Genomic DNA, 16,916 nt, shown 5'->3' on the forward strand with positions numbered 1-16,916 from the left:
TTCTGGAGGGGAAAAAAAGGTCAGAAACTTAAAAATAAATAAAAGAAAGTCACTCACCAGGTCTTGGTAGCCCCCGAACTGCAGGAAAAAGAGCAGCAAACAGATAAAAGCCGACACCCAGAAGGGAGCCTGGCAGCCATTTTGTGCTCTTCTCTGCTCCTGCCCCACCTTTCCCCACCTAACAGCTGATCGGCTGGCTCTGAAGAGGCTGCTGGAGGCTTGCTCAGCACTGAGGAATAAAGCTCCCCCGCTTTCAGAAGCCTCCCGGGGGCAAGGGAAAAGCAGCAATGTTTTATTTCCAGCTTTATTGTCCTCCAGAAAGAAGACAACGAAAGATAAGTGGGTGGGTGGGTGGGTGGGTGGGTAGGTTTGTTTGTTAGGTTAAAAGTTGCTTTGTTCCTGATTTGTTTAAAAGTTGCTGGTTTTAAAAATGTTTTGGTTAAAATGTGTTGATTGAAATGTGTTTTAGCCTCCAAACTCCCCCCCCCTTCTCTCTCTCTCTCTCTCTCTCTCTGTCTGTCTGAGGGTTCTGTGTGCCCCAGTGATGACTGTCACATACAGCACTGATGGTACCTGTCTGTCATGGGTTTGGAGGGAAAGTTCCATCCTATGGGGAGTGGAAGGCGGGACATCAGGGGGGAGGTGCTGTACTGTATATATATTTGGAGCTTGTGTGGAGAGTGAGGAGTGGGAGTCTGTGTGTCAGACTGAGTACAACTGTGTGTCAGTTGGTACATACCTGATAGGTTCAGGTTTCTTTATAGGTAGCCAGAACTGATAGGTTCAGGGTCTGTGCTTTACTTTAAAGGGTTCTGTGTGAACCAATCTGATGTATGTATGATTGAGACTAAGCCACGTTACAGTATCTTATTTACCTGATCATTTTATTTACCCTGTTTGTTATTTAAATAAACCTTGTTCTTTTGTTTGTTAAAAATCCATTCCTGGTCTGTGTGACTTCTTATAGGGAATGGTTGGTGGCAGCTTAATTAAAGTGTGGTATACTCCAGTAGGTCTGGGGTTGTCACATTGATTGGTGTCCAGCGTGTGGGATACGACTGGTCCAGTAGTCCAGTGGTCCAGCAAAGCCTTGGCAGGCGTGCCCAGAGCAAGGGGGGTCTAGTCAGGGACAATCTGAGAGCGCGTAGGTAATCTTCTAGGCTTACCTCACGGGGAGGTACGCTAGTGGAAGAACATGCCACCTCAGATTGGGGACTAGATTAGGGAGCTCTGAGGCAACCCGTTTTGGCGGGAAAGGGCTGAGGCAAAGCTGTGTGAAGTAACAGTGATCTAGCCTGTCTGCTGAGAGGCCTAGCAGAGGGGGTGGATTCTGCCTGGCAACAGTTGCAAGTTAGTGCTGAAGGAACAGCAGCAATCTATAGAAGGCTGTTTCTGAGGCAAAAGGAAAAAAAAAAGTCGTCGCTTTATTTTGAGGCTTGACTTTTGAAGGCAGCCTGTTCTGGGGGGATTATGCCCTTGACTCGAAGCCAAATGGCAGAAATGGGGGAAGTAAGAGACCCACAGGTAGACCAAGGTTCTGAGGAGGAATTTGGCTCAGTGCAGGATGTGAGCACGGGAGAACAGAACCCAGAACTCAGAAAAATGGTCCTAGCCCAACAGCATGAACTGAGGATGAGGGAAATAGAAAGGGAAGAGAAACAAAGGCAAGTTGAAATGGAGCAAAGGGAAAGAGAGAAACAGAGACAATTTGAAATGGAAAAGGAAGAGAAACAGGAAAGGGAAAGGGAGAGGCAAAGACAATTTGAGTTAGAGAAAATGGCGTTGTTACATACAGCACTGATGTTACCTGTCTGTCATGGGTTTGGAGGGAAAGTTCCATCCTATGGGGAGTGGAAGGCGGGACATCAGGAGGAGGGGCTGTACTGTATATATATGTGAAGCCTGTGTGAAGAAGTTTGGAAGCTGGAAGAAGCTGGGAGAAGAGCTGAGAGAAGAAGCTTGAGTGGGAGTCTGTGTGTCAGACAGGGTACTACTGTGTGTCAGTCAGTACCAACCTGATAGGTTCAGGTGTCTGTAGGGTTAGCCAGAACTGATAGGTTCAGGGTCTGTGCTTTAGTTAAATGCGTTCTGTGTGAACCAAACTAGTGTATGTATGATTGAGACTAAGCCACGTTACTGTATCTTATACATTTGATCATTTTATTTTCCCTGTGTGTTATGTAAATAAACCTTGTTCTTTTATTTGTTAAAAATCCATCCCTGGTCTGTGTGACTTCTTATAGGGAATGGTTGGTGGCAGCTTAGTGTAAAGTGTGGCATCCTCCAGTAGGTCTGGGGTTTGTCACATTGATTGGTGTCCAGCGTGTGGGATACGACTGGTCCAGTTGTCCAGTGGTCCAGCAAAGCCTTGGCAAGTGTGCCCAGAGCAAGGGGGGTCTAGTCAGGGACAATCTGAGGGCGCGTAGGTAATCTTCTAGGCGTACCTCACGGGGAGGTGCGCTAGTGGAAGAACGTGCCAACTGGGGAGACTAGATTAGGGAGCTCTGAGGCAACTTGTTTTGGCGGGAAAAAGGCTGAGGCAAAACTGTGTAAAGTAGCAGTGATCTAGCTTGTCTGCTGAGAGGCCTAGCAGAGGGGGGTAGACTCTGGCTGGCTACAGTTGCAAGTTAGTGCTGAAGAACAGCAGCAATCTATAGAAAGCTGGTTCTGAGGCAAAAGAAAGAAAGAAAAAAAAAGTGGTCGCTTTATTTTGAGGCTTGACTTTTGAAAGCAGCCTGTTCTGGGGGGGGGGGATTATGCCCTTGACTCGAAGCCAAATGGCAGAAATGGGTGAAGTGAGGGAACCCCAGGTGGACCAAGGTTCTGAGGATGAATTTGGCTCAGTGCAGGGTGACAGCACGGGAGAACAGAACCCTGAACTCAGAAAATTGCTCATAGCCCAACAGCATGAACTGAGGGTGAGGGAAATGGAGGAAAAGGAAAGGGAGAGGCAGAGACAATTTGAATTAGAGAGAGAGAAAATGGAAAGAGAAGAAAGAATGGCGTTGGAGAGAGAGAGGATGGCCTTTGAGTTAAGAAAATTGGAAATGATGAACCAGAACAATAATAACAATAGGGATTCTGAGGGAGGTCAATTGTCTAAAACTGACCTGAAGAAATTCCCTGTATACCACAAGGGAGATTGCCCTGAGGTGTTCTTTTCCCTAGTGGAAAGAGCGTTTGTGGACTTCTCAGTAAGGGAAACTGAGAAGATGACCATTATGCGATCTTTAATCAGTGGCAGCCTGGCAGAAGTCTATGCAGAGATGCCAGAGGAGCTGTTAAAAGATTTTGCAGAGTTTAAAAAACTGGTGTTTGCCAGACATGGGATAAATGCGGAACAGCTGAGGCAAAGATTCAGGTCACTCACCAAGAAACCAGAGCAGACTTTTACCCAAGTGGGGGCCCAACTGGTGAGGCTGCTAGAGAAATGGCTATCTCAGGAGGGAACAGAGACCTTCCAGCAGCTCAAAGACTTGATAGCGCTGGAACAGTTTTACTCAGTCCTGCATGGGGAATCAATGTGACAAACCCCAGACCTACTGGAGGATGCCACACTTTACACTAAGCTGCCACCAACCATTCCCTATAAGAAGTCACACAGACCAGGGATGGATTTTTAACAAATAAAAGAACAAGGTTTATTTACATAACACACAGGGAAAATAAAATGATCAAATGTATAAGATACAGTAACGTGGCTTAGTCTCAATCATACATACACTAGTTTGGTTCACACAGAACGCATTTAACTAAAGCACAGACCCTGAACCTATCAGTTCTGGCTAACCCTACAGACACCTGAACCTATCAGGTTGGTACTGACTGACACACAGTAGTACCCTGTCTGACACACAGACTCCCACTCAAGCTTCTTCTCTCAGCTCTTCTCCCAGCTTCTTCCAGCTTCCAAACTTCTTCACACAGGCTTCACATATATATACAGTACAGCCCCTCCTCCTGATGTCCCGCCTTCCACTCCCCATAGGATGGAACTTTCCCTCCAAACCCATGACAGACAGGTAACATCAGTGCTGTATGTAACAGGCGTTTGAGCTGAAGAAGCTGGAGATAATGAATAGAAATAGTAATAACAATAATAATGAGGGGAACCCAGGGAATGGGGAAGGCAGCCTGTCTAAAACTGACCTGAAGAAATTCCCTGTGTACCACAAGGGAGATTGCCCTGAGGTGTTCTTTTCCCTCGTGGAAAGAGCGTTTGTGGACTTCTCAGTAAGGGAAACTGAGAAGATGACCATTATGCGATCTTTAATCAGTGGCAGCCTGGCAGAAGTCTATGCGGAGATGCCAGTGGAACTGTTGAAAGATTTCGCTGAGTTTAAAAAACTGGTGTTTGCCAGACATGGGATAAATGCGGAACAGCTGAGGCAAAGATTCAGGTCACTCACAAAGAAACCAGAGCAGACTTTTACCCAAGTGGGGGCTCAACTGGTGAGGCTGCTAGAGAAATGGCTGTCTCAGGAGGGGACAGAGACCTTCCAGCAGCTCAAAGACCTGATAGCGCTGGAACAGTTTTATTCAGTCCTGCATGGGGAACTGAAGTTCCAGGTGAGGGAGAGGAAACCGAAATCTGTGACAGAGGCGGCAGAGATCGCAGATTTTATTTACCAAATAAGAAAGCCCTTAGGTGCTGAGGGGAAATCTGTAGGTAAATCCAAGGAAACCTACAGCAAGTACTCTCAGGGACCAGGGAAAAACCAGCAAGGGGGAGGGGCCCATGTTGAAGGGAAGCCCTCAGACATGAAACCACAAAGACCTCAGATTTTGGAGGGAAAACCAAAACCAGATTAGAAAGACTCAAAATACAGCAGAAAATGTTATTTCTGTCAAGGAAAGGGCCATCTAATCTCAGAGTGTGAGAAATTAAAGCAGCTGAAGGGAAATTTGCCTCATGATTTGAGTGGAACCAAGCCAAAAGCTGTGTTCTGTGTCCAGAAAGAGCAAAGCTCCTTGTCACTGAGGGAGCCTGTTGCCATGGCTACTCAGTCTGGAACAGTTACATCTGCTGATCAGGCTGGGGAAAATGGTCCTCTTGTGGAGGTCAAGCGCTGCTTACTAGTGAGAACAGATTCACAATTGTTTGAGACTGCAGGGGTGGACGTAGGAATACTCGACCATCAGTATAGGGGGCTAAGGGATACTTGTTCCCAGGTGACCCTGGGCCATCCAGACATTATTCCTAGGGAGTATATAATCCCAAATGAGAGCCTGAAGGTGGCAGGGATTGAGGGACAGGTGATCTCACTGCCAGTAGCTGAGGTACCTGTGAGCTTTCAAGGCTGGAGGGGAGTTTGGCGGCTAGCGATTTCATCGACTCTGCCAGCAGCCGTGCTCGTGGGAAATGACCTGGCTGAACATGTGAAACGGGTGCTAGTGATTACACGTTCACAAGCCACCACGGGGACAGTTCAGGGGGGTACTGAAGAGCCCGAGACGGAAGCAGATGAGGGGAGTCCCGAAGCTGTGGTAGAAACCTTAACCACAGACAGCAAATTTGGCCAAGAGCAAAAGGCAGACGCCACTCTCCGAAAGTGTTTTGAACAGGTGACAGACACCCCGCTAACACCTGAAACCACAGCGAGATTTCATGAGAAAAAGGGAATTTTATATAGAGAGACCCTGATGAATATCTCAAAAGGGGGAGATGGGATCAGAAGTCAGCTAGTGGTACCTGAAAAGTATCGCCCCATGATCTTACAAAGGGGGCACTCTGACATGTTTGCTGCGCACTTAGGGGTGAACAAAACCCAGCAGAGAATCACACAAAATTTTTACTGGCCTGAAATAGGGAAGCAGATAAGGAGTTCTGTAAACAATGTGATGTGTGTCAGAGGCAGGGGAATAACCGTGACAGGACCAAAGCGAAGTTGTGCCCTTTGCCTGTGATTGACACCCCGTTCAAATGTATAGGAGTGGATATTGTGGGACCTTTGCCCAAGGCCACAAAGAGGGGGAACAGGTTCATTCTCACCATTGTGGACCATGCCACGAGGTACCCCGAAGCCATACCCTTGACTAACATCGAAACTAACACAGTGGCAGATGCCTTGGTGGGGTATATGTCCAGGATGGGATTTGCCTCAGAAATAATCACAGATTTGGGCACATCGTTTACATCAAAGCTCATGAAACGGTTATGGCAAATCTGTGGAATTAAACACAAGGAAACCACTGCCTATCACCCCGAAAGTAATGGGTTAACGGAGAAGTTCAATGGGACTCTGATGCGCATGATTACGGCTTACTTGGCAGAGAATCCAAACAATTGGGACCAGAAGCTGCAATCCCTTTTGTTTGCTTATCGATCAGTGCCATAAGCCAGTACCGGGTTCAGTCCGTTTGAACTTTTGTTTGGGAGAAGGGTGAAAGGGCCACTTGATTTAATCAAGCAAAATTGGGAGCAGATCACCCAGGATGACCCACAAGATGTTGTGACGTATATAGACACTTTAATGATTGACCTGAAGAGAAACCTAGAGCTAGCAGCAGAAAACCTGCAAGCTCAGAAGGTCAGACAGAAAACCTGGTATGAGCAGAAAGCCAGGGAGAGGCACTTTAACCCAGGGGAGGAAGTGCTGTGGCCTAGGCCCTGCAAAGAGAACAAACTGCAGCTGGGTAGCCCAGAAATAAAATACTTGGGTCACATAGTAGGGGGAGGAGTGATCAGACCCCTAGAGGCCAAGATAGAAGCCGTTCGTGATTGGCCCAGACCCAACACCAAGAAAAAAGTCAAATCATTTCTTGGGTTGGTGGGCTACTACAGAAAGTTCATCCCGAGGTTTAGCGAGATAGCGACTCCGCTGACCGATCTGACGCGGAAGAAGACTGATGACCGCATCCCGTGGACCAGCGACTGTGAGGAGGCGTTCCAGAGGTTGAAGGAGGCGCTCGTCCAGTATCCAGTGCTGCGTGCTCCAGACTTCGACCGGGAGTTCATCATCTACACCGATGCGTCTAACAGCAGGGTAGGAGCAGTTCTTTGCCAGGAGGATGAAAATGGTGACCAGCATCCAGTGTCCTACCTGAGTAGGAAACTCCAGAAAGGTGAGAGACATTTGGCAACCGTGGAAAAGGAGTGCCTGGCCATAGTATACGCGATTCAGAAGGCCAAACCTTACATCTGGGGAAGACATTTTGTTCTGTGCACTGACCACTCACCACTGCAGTGGTTAAAGACAATGAAAACCCACAATAGTAAACTTATGAGGTGGGCTTTAAACCTGCAAGATTATGACTTTGAAGTGAAGGTGGTCAGAGGGTCAATGAACTGTGTTGCTGACGCCTTGTCAAGAAGACCCGAAGAGTGAAGACGGCGAAGAAACATGGACTATGTATATATTTTGGTGACCAAAAGTTAATTGTACCTGTTTATTAAACATGCTTGGTTTGTATTAATAAAGGTAACTTAATGTATTGTAAATATGAATGTTTAAATGCCTAATTGATATGTTTAACCTAGAGTGTAAGTATGGGTTATGGTATTGTATGTTAATGTATAACTGTTTTTGTGTGTTTTGATCCTGGTTGTTTTTTTGGAGAAAAGCACTTTAGCTTTTCCCCTGCAAAACAACTTATAAAGAGGGGAGGTGTCACATACAGCACTGATGGTACCTGTCTGTCATGGGTTTGGAGGGAAAGTTCCATCCTATGGGGAGTGGAAGGCGGGACATCAGGGGGGAGGTGCTGTACTGTATATATATGTGGAGCTTGTGTGGAGAGTGAGGAGTGGGAGTCTGTGTGTCAGACTGAGTACAACTGTGTGTCAGTTGGTACATACCTGATAGGTTCAGGTTTCTTTATAGGTAGCCAGAACTGATAGGTTCAGGGTCTGTGCTTTACTTTAAAGGGTTCTGTGTGAACCAATCTGATGTATGTATGATTGAGACTAAGCCACGTTACAGTATCTTATTTACCTGATCATTTTATTTACCCTGTTTGTTATTTAAATAAACCTTGTTCTTTTGTTTGTTAAAAATCCATTCCTGGTCTGTGTGACTTCTTATAGGGAATGGTTGGTGGCAGCTTAATTAAAGTGTGGTATACTCCAGTAGGTCTGGGGTTGTCACAATGACCTTTTCTTTCTTTCTTTCTTTCTTTCTTTCTTTCTTTCTTTCTTTCTTTCTTTCTTTCTTTCTTTCTTTCTTTCTTTCTTTCTTTCTTTCTTTCTTTCTTTCTTTCTTTCTTTCTTTCTTTCTTTCTTTCGTTCGTTCGTTCGTTCGTTCGTTCGTTCGTTCGTTCTTTCGTTCTTTCTTTCTTTCTTTCGTTCGTTCTTTCGTTCTTTCTTTTGTTCTTTCTTTCATTCTTTCTTTCTTCTTTTCCTCATTGTTCCCTCCCTCCCTCCCGTTGGGTTGGGTTGGTTTGGTTGGAAAAGAGCTGTGTGTCTTTGTGCTGAAGAATTGTGTGGGTCAGGCATTCTGGTTTGCAAAGACTGGGTTAAGGTGTGAGTTCCAAAATCCTACCTGTCTGTGTTTTTGCAGAAGAATTGTGTGGGTCAGGCATTCTGTCTTGCAAAGCCTGGGTCAAGATGTGAGTTCCAGACTCCTGCCTGTCTGTGTTTTTGCTGAAAAAATCTGTGGGTCAGAATTCTGGCTTGCAAAGACTGGGCTAAGGTGAATTCCAGACTCCTGTCTCTGTGTTAAACATGCTTTAAAATTGGCTTCGTTGGGAAAAAAAGATTTCAAAAGTGCTTTTAAAACTGTTCTCTGCCTCCCCCTTCCTTTCCTGAACTTTTCTTGACCTAAGAAAAAAATAAAAAATATCCCCCTCTAGTGGCAGAAGGCAGAATAGCAGCTTTCCATTAGTTTCTATGGATGGAAAAGAGCAGATACGGATTAAGTGGTTTTCAGTGCATTCCTATGGGAAATGCAGATTCGACCTACGAACTTTTCGACCTGCGAACTGCCTTCCAATATGGATTAAGTTTGTAAGTCGAGACCCCACTGTATCTCTCACTGTTTCGGACATCTTGCGACCACCAATCCACATTGCTCCAGGTTATGCCGGAACTTGTTGCACAACTGGACAGGTGGAGAACCCCCCAACCTGCGGATAGGGAGACCCTTTGGTCTCTTGACCCTGATAGTTCAGTAAACTGAGGATGCCAGCCAGTCAGGCTGGGGGGCTTGTCTATACCACCATGCTGTCCATGGTCCATGATAGAAGCTGGCCTCCATATCAATGTGCTGGTGCTCCTGGCAATCACCAAGGCCTTTGGGGTCTTCGAGCCTTTACTCCGTGGTTGGATAGTCCAGGTCACATCAGACCATGCCACTGCAGTTTATTATATAAACAAGCAGGGCAGCACTCATTACGCCTTCTCTTTCACACAATCAACCTTTTGGATGGTGTTATGCTCACCACATTTATCCAGTGGCTGTACATTTGGCAGACAGGAACAATTCCTTAGGAGACCATCTCAGCAGACTACAGTCGTGCTCTTACGAGTGGGCTCTCGGCGATGCCATCTTTTGCCCCCTCTTGTTATTGATGGGGGACTCCAGAGAGACGTTTTTGCATCCCAGACAAACAAGAAGTGGGCCAGGTTCTGCTCCCAGGCCCGCATTGGCCGCAACTCCCTAGGGAACGCCTTCCTAATGAATTGGTCATGGGGCCTCCTCTACAGGTTTCCACATTTCCCCCTTCTTCAAAGGACTGCCATTTGAGTCCAACATGAGAGTGCGAACATCATGCTTGGTCCCCTCACCAGCCATGGCTCTTGATCCTGCTTTTGAGGGTTGCAGAATACATCAGACTGGAGCTGGTCCCTCATCTACTGTCTCACGGGTCAGATATTTCATCTGGACCTCAAGTCCCTCCACCTGACGGCTTGGCTACTTCCCCGACTGTAACAGTCGTGCTCAATCATGCTCGCAAACCTTCTACTGTCTTGACCTACTGCTATAATGGGTAGGCGTTCTGTCACTTTCCATCAAGACTACATTTGCCTACTAGGCCAATGTCTCTGGACACATTCCTTCAGTTTCTCCTGCACCTGTTTCGCCTGGGACTGGCCCATTCTACCTTCAAGCAATTTTCCAAGGCCTGGAAAATATGCGCCCTGCCTATAGACCACTAACACCTCAATGGTCTCTCCAATTAGTTTTTTGGCGGCTTGTGAGGCCTCCCTTTGAGTCCTTGGTGCCAGCATCACTCCGCTTGCTAAACCTCGAAACAGTCTTTCTCCTGTCCATAACCTCAGCTCACAGGGCTGGAGAACTGGCTGCACTGACAGCAAGCCTCCTTTCTGCAATTTCATACAGACAAGGTGATCCTGCAACCAGACCTTACCTTCCTGTCTAAGGTATCTTCTGCCTTCCATTGGAACCAGCCAATTGTCCATCTTCATCACTTGAGTCGGCTCTGCACGCTCTAGATGTGAAGCGTGCTCTGTCTTATTATGTGCACCGCACGACCACTTTTCATGCCTCACAACGTCTCTTTGTCACCTTTGCTGGCCCCTCCTTGGAAGCACCAGCTTCCTCTCAGTCCATCTCTAAATGCTTAGTCCAGACCATCCATCTTGCCTATGACTTGGCAGAGACTCCTCTTCCAGGACCAGTGAGAGCTTACTCTACTAGAGCTGTAGCATCCTCAATGACCTTTCTCCATGGAGTGCACATCGCGAATATCTGCCGGGCAGCCACATGGACCACTCTGTCTATCTTCATCTCACACAACCGTCTGGTTGTACGAGCAAAGGCTGAGGCTGCGGTAGGTTAAGCTGTCCTGGCTTCTGCACTTTTGTGACGTCCCTCCTCCGGGTTAGTCAGCTTGCTAGTCACCCATTAGTGTGTATTCACAGAGACCACGAAGGAGAAAAAGAAGTTACTTACCTGTAACTCTGGTTCTTCGAGTGGTCATCTGTGAATTCACCACCCTCCTCCCCGCTGTCCGTCACATGTGCCACCGCATGCTGGGCAGCGGCGGTCGATTCCTTGGAACTGAGGCACTGGGTGCCTGGGGCGGTGATATAGCCTATGTGGGAGGTCTTGGAACCAAGTGCTTAAAGCTATAGAAGCTTCCGAGGCTGCTCTGCTCAGACGCAGATTAACCCATTAGTGTGAATTCACAGATGACCACTCAAAGAACCAGAGTTACAGGTAAGAAACTTCTTCTTTTTTGATTTAGCGGTGTGTTGTGTAGCCGCTGTAGAATATACCAAACATAACCATAACAACAGTGGGACAAATCACAGGATAAATCACAATACAGGAACACCCTAAGTTTTCATAGACCAACAGTAAAAAAATTGACTAAAACTATGTAAAAAAGGCTAAGCAAGTATGTTTATATTTTCAGCATGCAATTAGGGCACTGGCATTGAAAGTCTTAAGAGAAATTTTAAGGCACCAACCAGCAAGATTTAGAAATTATGCTGAGCTCACAATCATGAAGACTCTGGAAGCTCATAAAGACCCTCATAAAGAGGTTAGTATATTCTTCTTTAGGCTTGATTTACCCTTGAAGATGTGGAGAATTAATGTGGTGTTAAAAATTAAAACAAATATAGATATTGCATAAAGGGCCCATAGGCTGAGCAAGGGGACCCCCCAAATGTTGGGGGTGCATCCAGTTTCAAGCCATGATTGCAAGCATATCAAACTTAGAGGAACTATCATTCATATAGCTCTGAAAAATTCAACCAAAATAAATGTCTGGTACCACAGATTTTGTATGGAGGAACTATTTCTCAGTTAAGGAAGGTTTATAAGTTGCAGAGCAACTTTTATTAATATGAACATCAGTAAGATGCACTGATAATGATGATACATCTTACTCATCAGACACCTAAAAATAATCAGTACTTCTGGGTCTCCACATAATTTTTTCCACCCATGAAGTTGCTTCATGTGTATATGTTGCTCAGCGATGTGATATTCCAGAGGCTTGCACACCTTTGTGAATGCAACTGGATAATGTTTACCATGTCTGCATTGTTGTTAAACCTTCCTTTATTTTCACACCTTTATTCATTAGTGTGTCTTTTATTCATTATATTAAAATATACTTCTGCAAAAGTTAATAAGCATTACAGTTTAAGAAGCTGAACTTGCTCTAGAATATATAATAGAGGAAGTGAAATATTTGTCTTGGTGTCAGGTCTAAATATAAAGTAGTAAATTAAAATATAGCTGCAAGTCAGTTGTGGATTACAGTTTTGAATTAATGGGGACTGGGGGGGCTTATTTGAGCAGGATTTTTATTGAAAAGCACTGCTTTTTAATGAAAATCAAAGAAGCTGACTTCAACGTAGGGAATGAAACATCCAAATGCTTGGACTGATAAATTTCTTTATTGTTAGAGACAGCTATTTGTATTTTCAAGTTTGGGGGTGTTGAACAGTGTTTTGACAATCTGGCCCATTACTGACAGGCTGCTCTTCTAGAGGCATTAAGTTATACAGCAAAATATTATTTATATTTCATTCTCTACATGATTTTATTAAAACATCCAAAGTGGAATTGAACCAATGCAATTTAATTGTTTCTCTGTGTTTCTGTTTATTATTTTAGGTAGTAAGATCGGCTGAAGAAGCTGCTACTATGCTTGCTACATCCATTAGTCCAGATCAGTGCATCAAAGTACTTTGCCCCATTATTCAAACAGCAGATTACCCTATCAATCTGGCTGCAATCAAAATGCAGACGAAAGTCATAGAAAGAGTACCTAAAGAAACACTTGCTCAGCTCTTGCCAGAAATAGTACCAGGTCTTATACAGGTAAGAAGTTATAATACATGTGCAAGAATGAGTTGTGGAAAGTTGGTAAATAGCAACGAATTAAAATCAGATAGCTTTTCTGTGACTGCTCAGTTTTTAATAGACATGTGATCGATATAATTGACCCAGACTGATTCCTTTGAAGCTGATTAGTGTTTTTTTCTGTCTTAATAATTGCAGGAATTGTTCTGTTTGTTCCCTGACTAATTATATATATACTAGTAAGGACCTTGATTTTTAATTTTGTTCATGTAGTTTTTTATACACTTTTAAATGCTAACTTTTCTTGCTTTCTAGGGCTATGATAACTCAGAGAGCAGTGTTCGAAAGGCTTGTGTCTTCTGTCTTGTAGCTATTCATGCAGTAATTGGAGATGAGCTGAAACCACATCTCAGCCAGCTCACAGGCAGCAAAGTAGGTGGAGACCTGTCAAATCCAAAAACCTAGTTTGGTGTCATGTATTAACTACTAAGAGGGTGAATTTAAGAGACAGGAGAAGCTTTTGTTACTGTCTAAAAAGTGGCATTATTTCACAATAATGCTTGCAATATTGTGAAATATTGCAAGCATTTCTGGAAAACAGGCCATATATCTCCGATAAATATATGGATGTTGGATTGTTTGTTCTAAAATCAGGCTTGACTTAAGGCCCTATTACAACACTAATTAGGCCATAAATTATGTATACATTATTATAAATGCATTAATTATACGTTACTGAGTAGTGGATATTTCCCAGGTTCTGCCATTTCAGGCAGCAAATTAAAAAACCCAACCACTGGTGATTTGGATTTCTGAAAAAATTATAGTGCCGTAAATACAGTGTGATCTGATTCGGCATGTTTATTTGACTTATATTTACTTACTGAAAACTTGTTAATACCCCAACATCCCCCATAACTGTTAGAACTGATTTTTTTTTTTTATTCCATGGTTAATGTCAAGCTGTAACTAGAACTGCAGTGACTTGCATTCAAATCCCAACTCACATGAATTGTTGTGTGACCCTGGGTCAAACACTCTCTCATAACCTTTTCTTTCTCACAGGGATTCTTTGCATTCTTGCTGTGGAATTGCAAAACAGCAGTGGATGTTACCACTTAACTAGAGTGTCAGTTTGATGTTGTAGTTACAGACTCACAGACGTATTTTGGGAATAAAAATTTCTGAAGTTCAAGAAATGAGATACTGTTTGGGGTGCTAATTGAAAGTGAAACAAATATTCCTTTCAGTTTTGTCTTGCCATAGATCTGACCTGCACAGCCAAAAGGGGAATTCATAACTTAATACCAGTTTCAGTTACCATGTATATGTATGGTTTTATTTTACCTTTTCACTGCCATCAATAAAATATATGTATAATCTCACATTTACTTCAAGATCATCATTCAAAAATATTTAATCTGTAGCAGCTAGAGTACATGAAATCAATATTTTTCATATGATGATCTCAAGAAAGTAAATGCTTTAGAATGTAAGAGCAACTTCTAAAATGTGAATCCTGTCTAATCGTGTATTTTCATCCATTCACTGTTACTAAATAATTTTATGAAACAATGAATTAATTTTTGAAAGGATTGTTTTCAGATCACTGCCAATCACCTCTATGCAAATAAAATAACCAGCATACACATTATACACATCCTGCTGATATGTTTTTTTTAAATATATTTTTATTCATTTTCATAGGGATTAAATGGTGCAGTTAGGGGGCTGGGGTAAGAGGTGGGGAAGGGTAAGAAAGGGTAAAATTCCAGAGAGTGAAAAGTATTCTTACATCTGCTTATACAATTGTACAGTGGTACCTCGACTTGAGAATGTCCCTACATAAGAACAATTTGAGTTAAGAACGGCTCCGTTTGCAAAAAGTTGCTTCGATTTGAGAACGGAGCCTCGACTTAAGAACCAGAAAAAGAAAAACTTTTCCTGCCCTTTTTTTGACCTAAGTTCACCTTAGGTCAAAAGAAGAAGAAAAATCACTCCCTAGTGGTAGATACGGATTAACCAGCTTTGCATTAGTTCCTATAGGAACTAATGCTTCGACTTAAGAACAGCGCCTCGATTTAAGAACAAAAAACAGCAGATACGGATTAAATGGTTTTCAATGCATTCCTATGGGGAATGGTGCTTCGACTTAAGAACATTTCGACTTAAGAACACAGTCCCAATACAGATTAAGTTCTTAAATCGAGGTACCACTGTATTAAAGATGGAAATCATACAAAGAAAAAAAATGCATTATAACAATTTTCGATAATTATCATTACTAATCTTCCATTTTCTTGGACTTTATCTTTAAGTTTATTAGTTTTATAGCTTTAATATTATTCTGCCATCTTATATCTATTATTCTTTGGTTTAGATGGTATAAATCTAATATAATAAATAATAATAATAAATAATAAATTGTTCTATTGCTAAATCACTGTTATAACCATTAATTTGTGTTTATCATATATTCTTTCACCACAAAATACCTTCTTAGATTTAACAACGTTTACCTCCACTGCTCTATCTCTATATTCTAACCAATATTTTGTGCCCCTATTATCATGTCATCCTTCATTTTCCATCTTATGGACCATGCATCCATTCTCAAGAGCTTCTTTCACTCCAGGTATTGTCTCCTTTGCCTCATCTGCCACAAAATCTGTCTCATCATCTCAATTCTTCTCCCTTTCATATCAAAATTCATAGTAATTTGATGCATTTCCGCTGTTAACATCTCCATAAGGAGGATTAACAAATCGGCCACTGCATTGTATCTTCACCTTTTTCTTCTAGAAGCTTCTAGAAGATTGTCTCTGTTTGTGGTTTTAAAAAGTTGATTCTGCTATCGCAGTTTCACTTCTTTCTCCGTCTTCACTATCTTGACTGTAAATTCCATTTATGTCCCCACGTCTTTAGTTTGTTCAAATAGCTGATCCGTCTGGTTTCATCTGGTGCCGTCCATTAAGTATAATGTTCTGAATATTCTTGAGGATATCTCGTTGTTCCATAATTGGAGGTATTATCTGAATTTCTTTCCAGCAGGTAGTGCCCACAGTAGTTATTCACAGTAATAGCTTGGGGCAAAAAGTTGACAGAAGGAAGGGCTTTTCCCCGATACTGTTTCTGGCTGCTTCACAGATTTAAATCCATTAGTAATTTATGGTTATATTGTCCTGCAGGAGCGAGTTTTATTGCTGCAATAGAAGCAGAGTTGTTTTTCTCTCCCTTTCCCTTCCTCCTCCTTTCTTTCTGTTTCTCAGCCAAGCCTCAGATGAAGGGGGGAAGGGTTTGTCAGTCTGGCCACATACAGATCTAGTCACTTTCTCTGACAGACTACACCCAATCTCTTCATTGTATTAGGTCCTTAGCAGTTCCATATGTAAAACAAGCCACTTACTTCAAGTTTGGTCAAGATTATTTTTCACAATCCTTTTGTACTTTTCCGATCTCTGTCTTGGGGCATTCAGAACTCTGTGCCAAAATGGCACCTTCTCAGTTTCTGACTTCAAGGAGAGGCCAATCCAGGGATCTCCCGACTCACCCCCATTCTCAGTCAGGTTCTGTTGCTTCAGACTTTCACTTCTCCTAGTAAAAGTCCTCCCCCCCCCCAAATTTGAGGGGGTTGAAACTGAGTGTCCTTGGTTAGTTTCAGGAGCCTCCTGGAAACTGGCCGATCTCACTGTGACGAAGCACCGCCTCACACATCCTACTGATATGTTGATGGTCTCCTTTCTATTTTATTTATTATATGCCACCCATCTAGACATTGTCTACTCTGGGTGGCTCTCAACAGACAAGATAAAAACAGTTAATATATAGTAACAGTTTTACAGCAATATACAATGAAAACAATAGTTCAAGATGGGAAGAAGAAAATTAAGTAGTGCCTGGAGGGAAGGCCTGTCTGAATAACCAGGTCTTAAGTTGTTTTTTAAAAATACCCAGCGAGGAGGCCAAATGGATCTCAGAGGGGAGTTTGTTCCAAAGAGAAGGAGCCACTGCTGAAAAGGCCCGGTATATTTTTCTTTTCTTTCTGGACCTCCCTCGGCGTTAGGCTCCTCAGTCGCCCCTCCTGACTGGATCTAGTGATATGGGTAGATCTAGGTGGGAGGCGGCGTTCCGCCAAGTATTGAGATCCTAAACCGTTTAGGGCTTTGTATATAATCATTAAAACTTTGAAATTAA

At 43.3% G+C, this 16,916-nt stretch overlaps 2 protein-coding genes across 51 annotated transcripts in view; both read left to right on the forward strand.

The window, feature by feature from the left end:
• Positions 1-16,916, forward strand: part of CLASP2 (cytoplasmic linker associated protein 2) — a 212,545-nt gene that overhangs the window by 188,516 nt on the left and 7,113 nt on the right. For all 50 annotated transcript variants that reach the window (XM_078377537.1, XM_078377543.1, XM_078377539.1 and 47 more), the window contains 3 exons: positions 11,320-11,448; positions 12,534-12,740; positions 13,038-13,154. In XM_078377537.1, coding sequence (XP_078233663.1) covers positions 11,320-11,448; positions 12,534-12,740; positions 13,038-13,154 — 453 coding nt within the window. The remainder of the gene's footprint in view (positions 1-11,319; positions 11,449-12,533; positions 12,741-13,037; positions 13,155-16,916) is intronic.
• On the forward strand, positions 367-7,995 carry LOC144583559 (uncharacterized). Its single transcript, XM_078377568.1, has 2 exons — positions 367-1,779; positions 4,048-7,995. The coding sequence occupies exons 1-2, from the start codon at positions 1,471-1,473 to the stop codon at positions 4,810-4,812; spliced, it is 1,074 nt and encodes a 357-aa protein (XP_078233694.1). The 5' UTR covers positions 367-1,470; the 3' UTR covers positions 4,813-7,995.

Source organism: Pogona vitticeps, chromosome 6 (assembly GCF_051106095.1).
Source record: "Pogona vitticeps strain Pit_001003342236 chromosome 6, PviZW2.1, whole genome shotgun sequence".
NCBI lineage: Eukaryota > Metazoa > Chordata > Lepidosauria > Squamata > Agamidae > Pogona > Pogona vitticeps.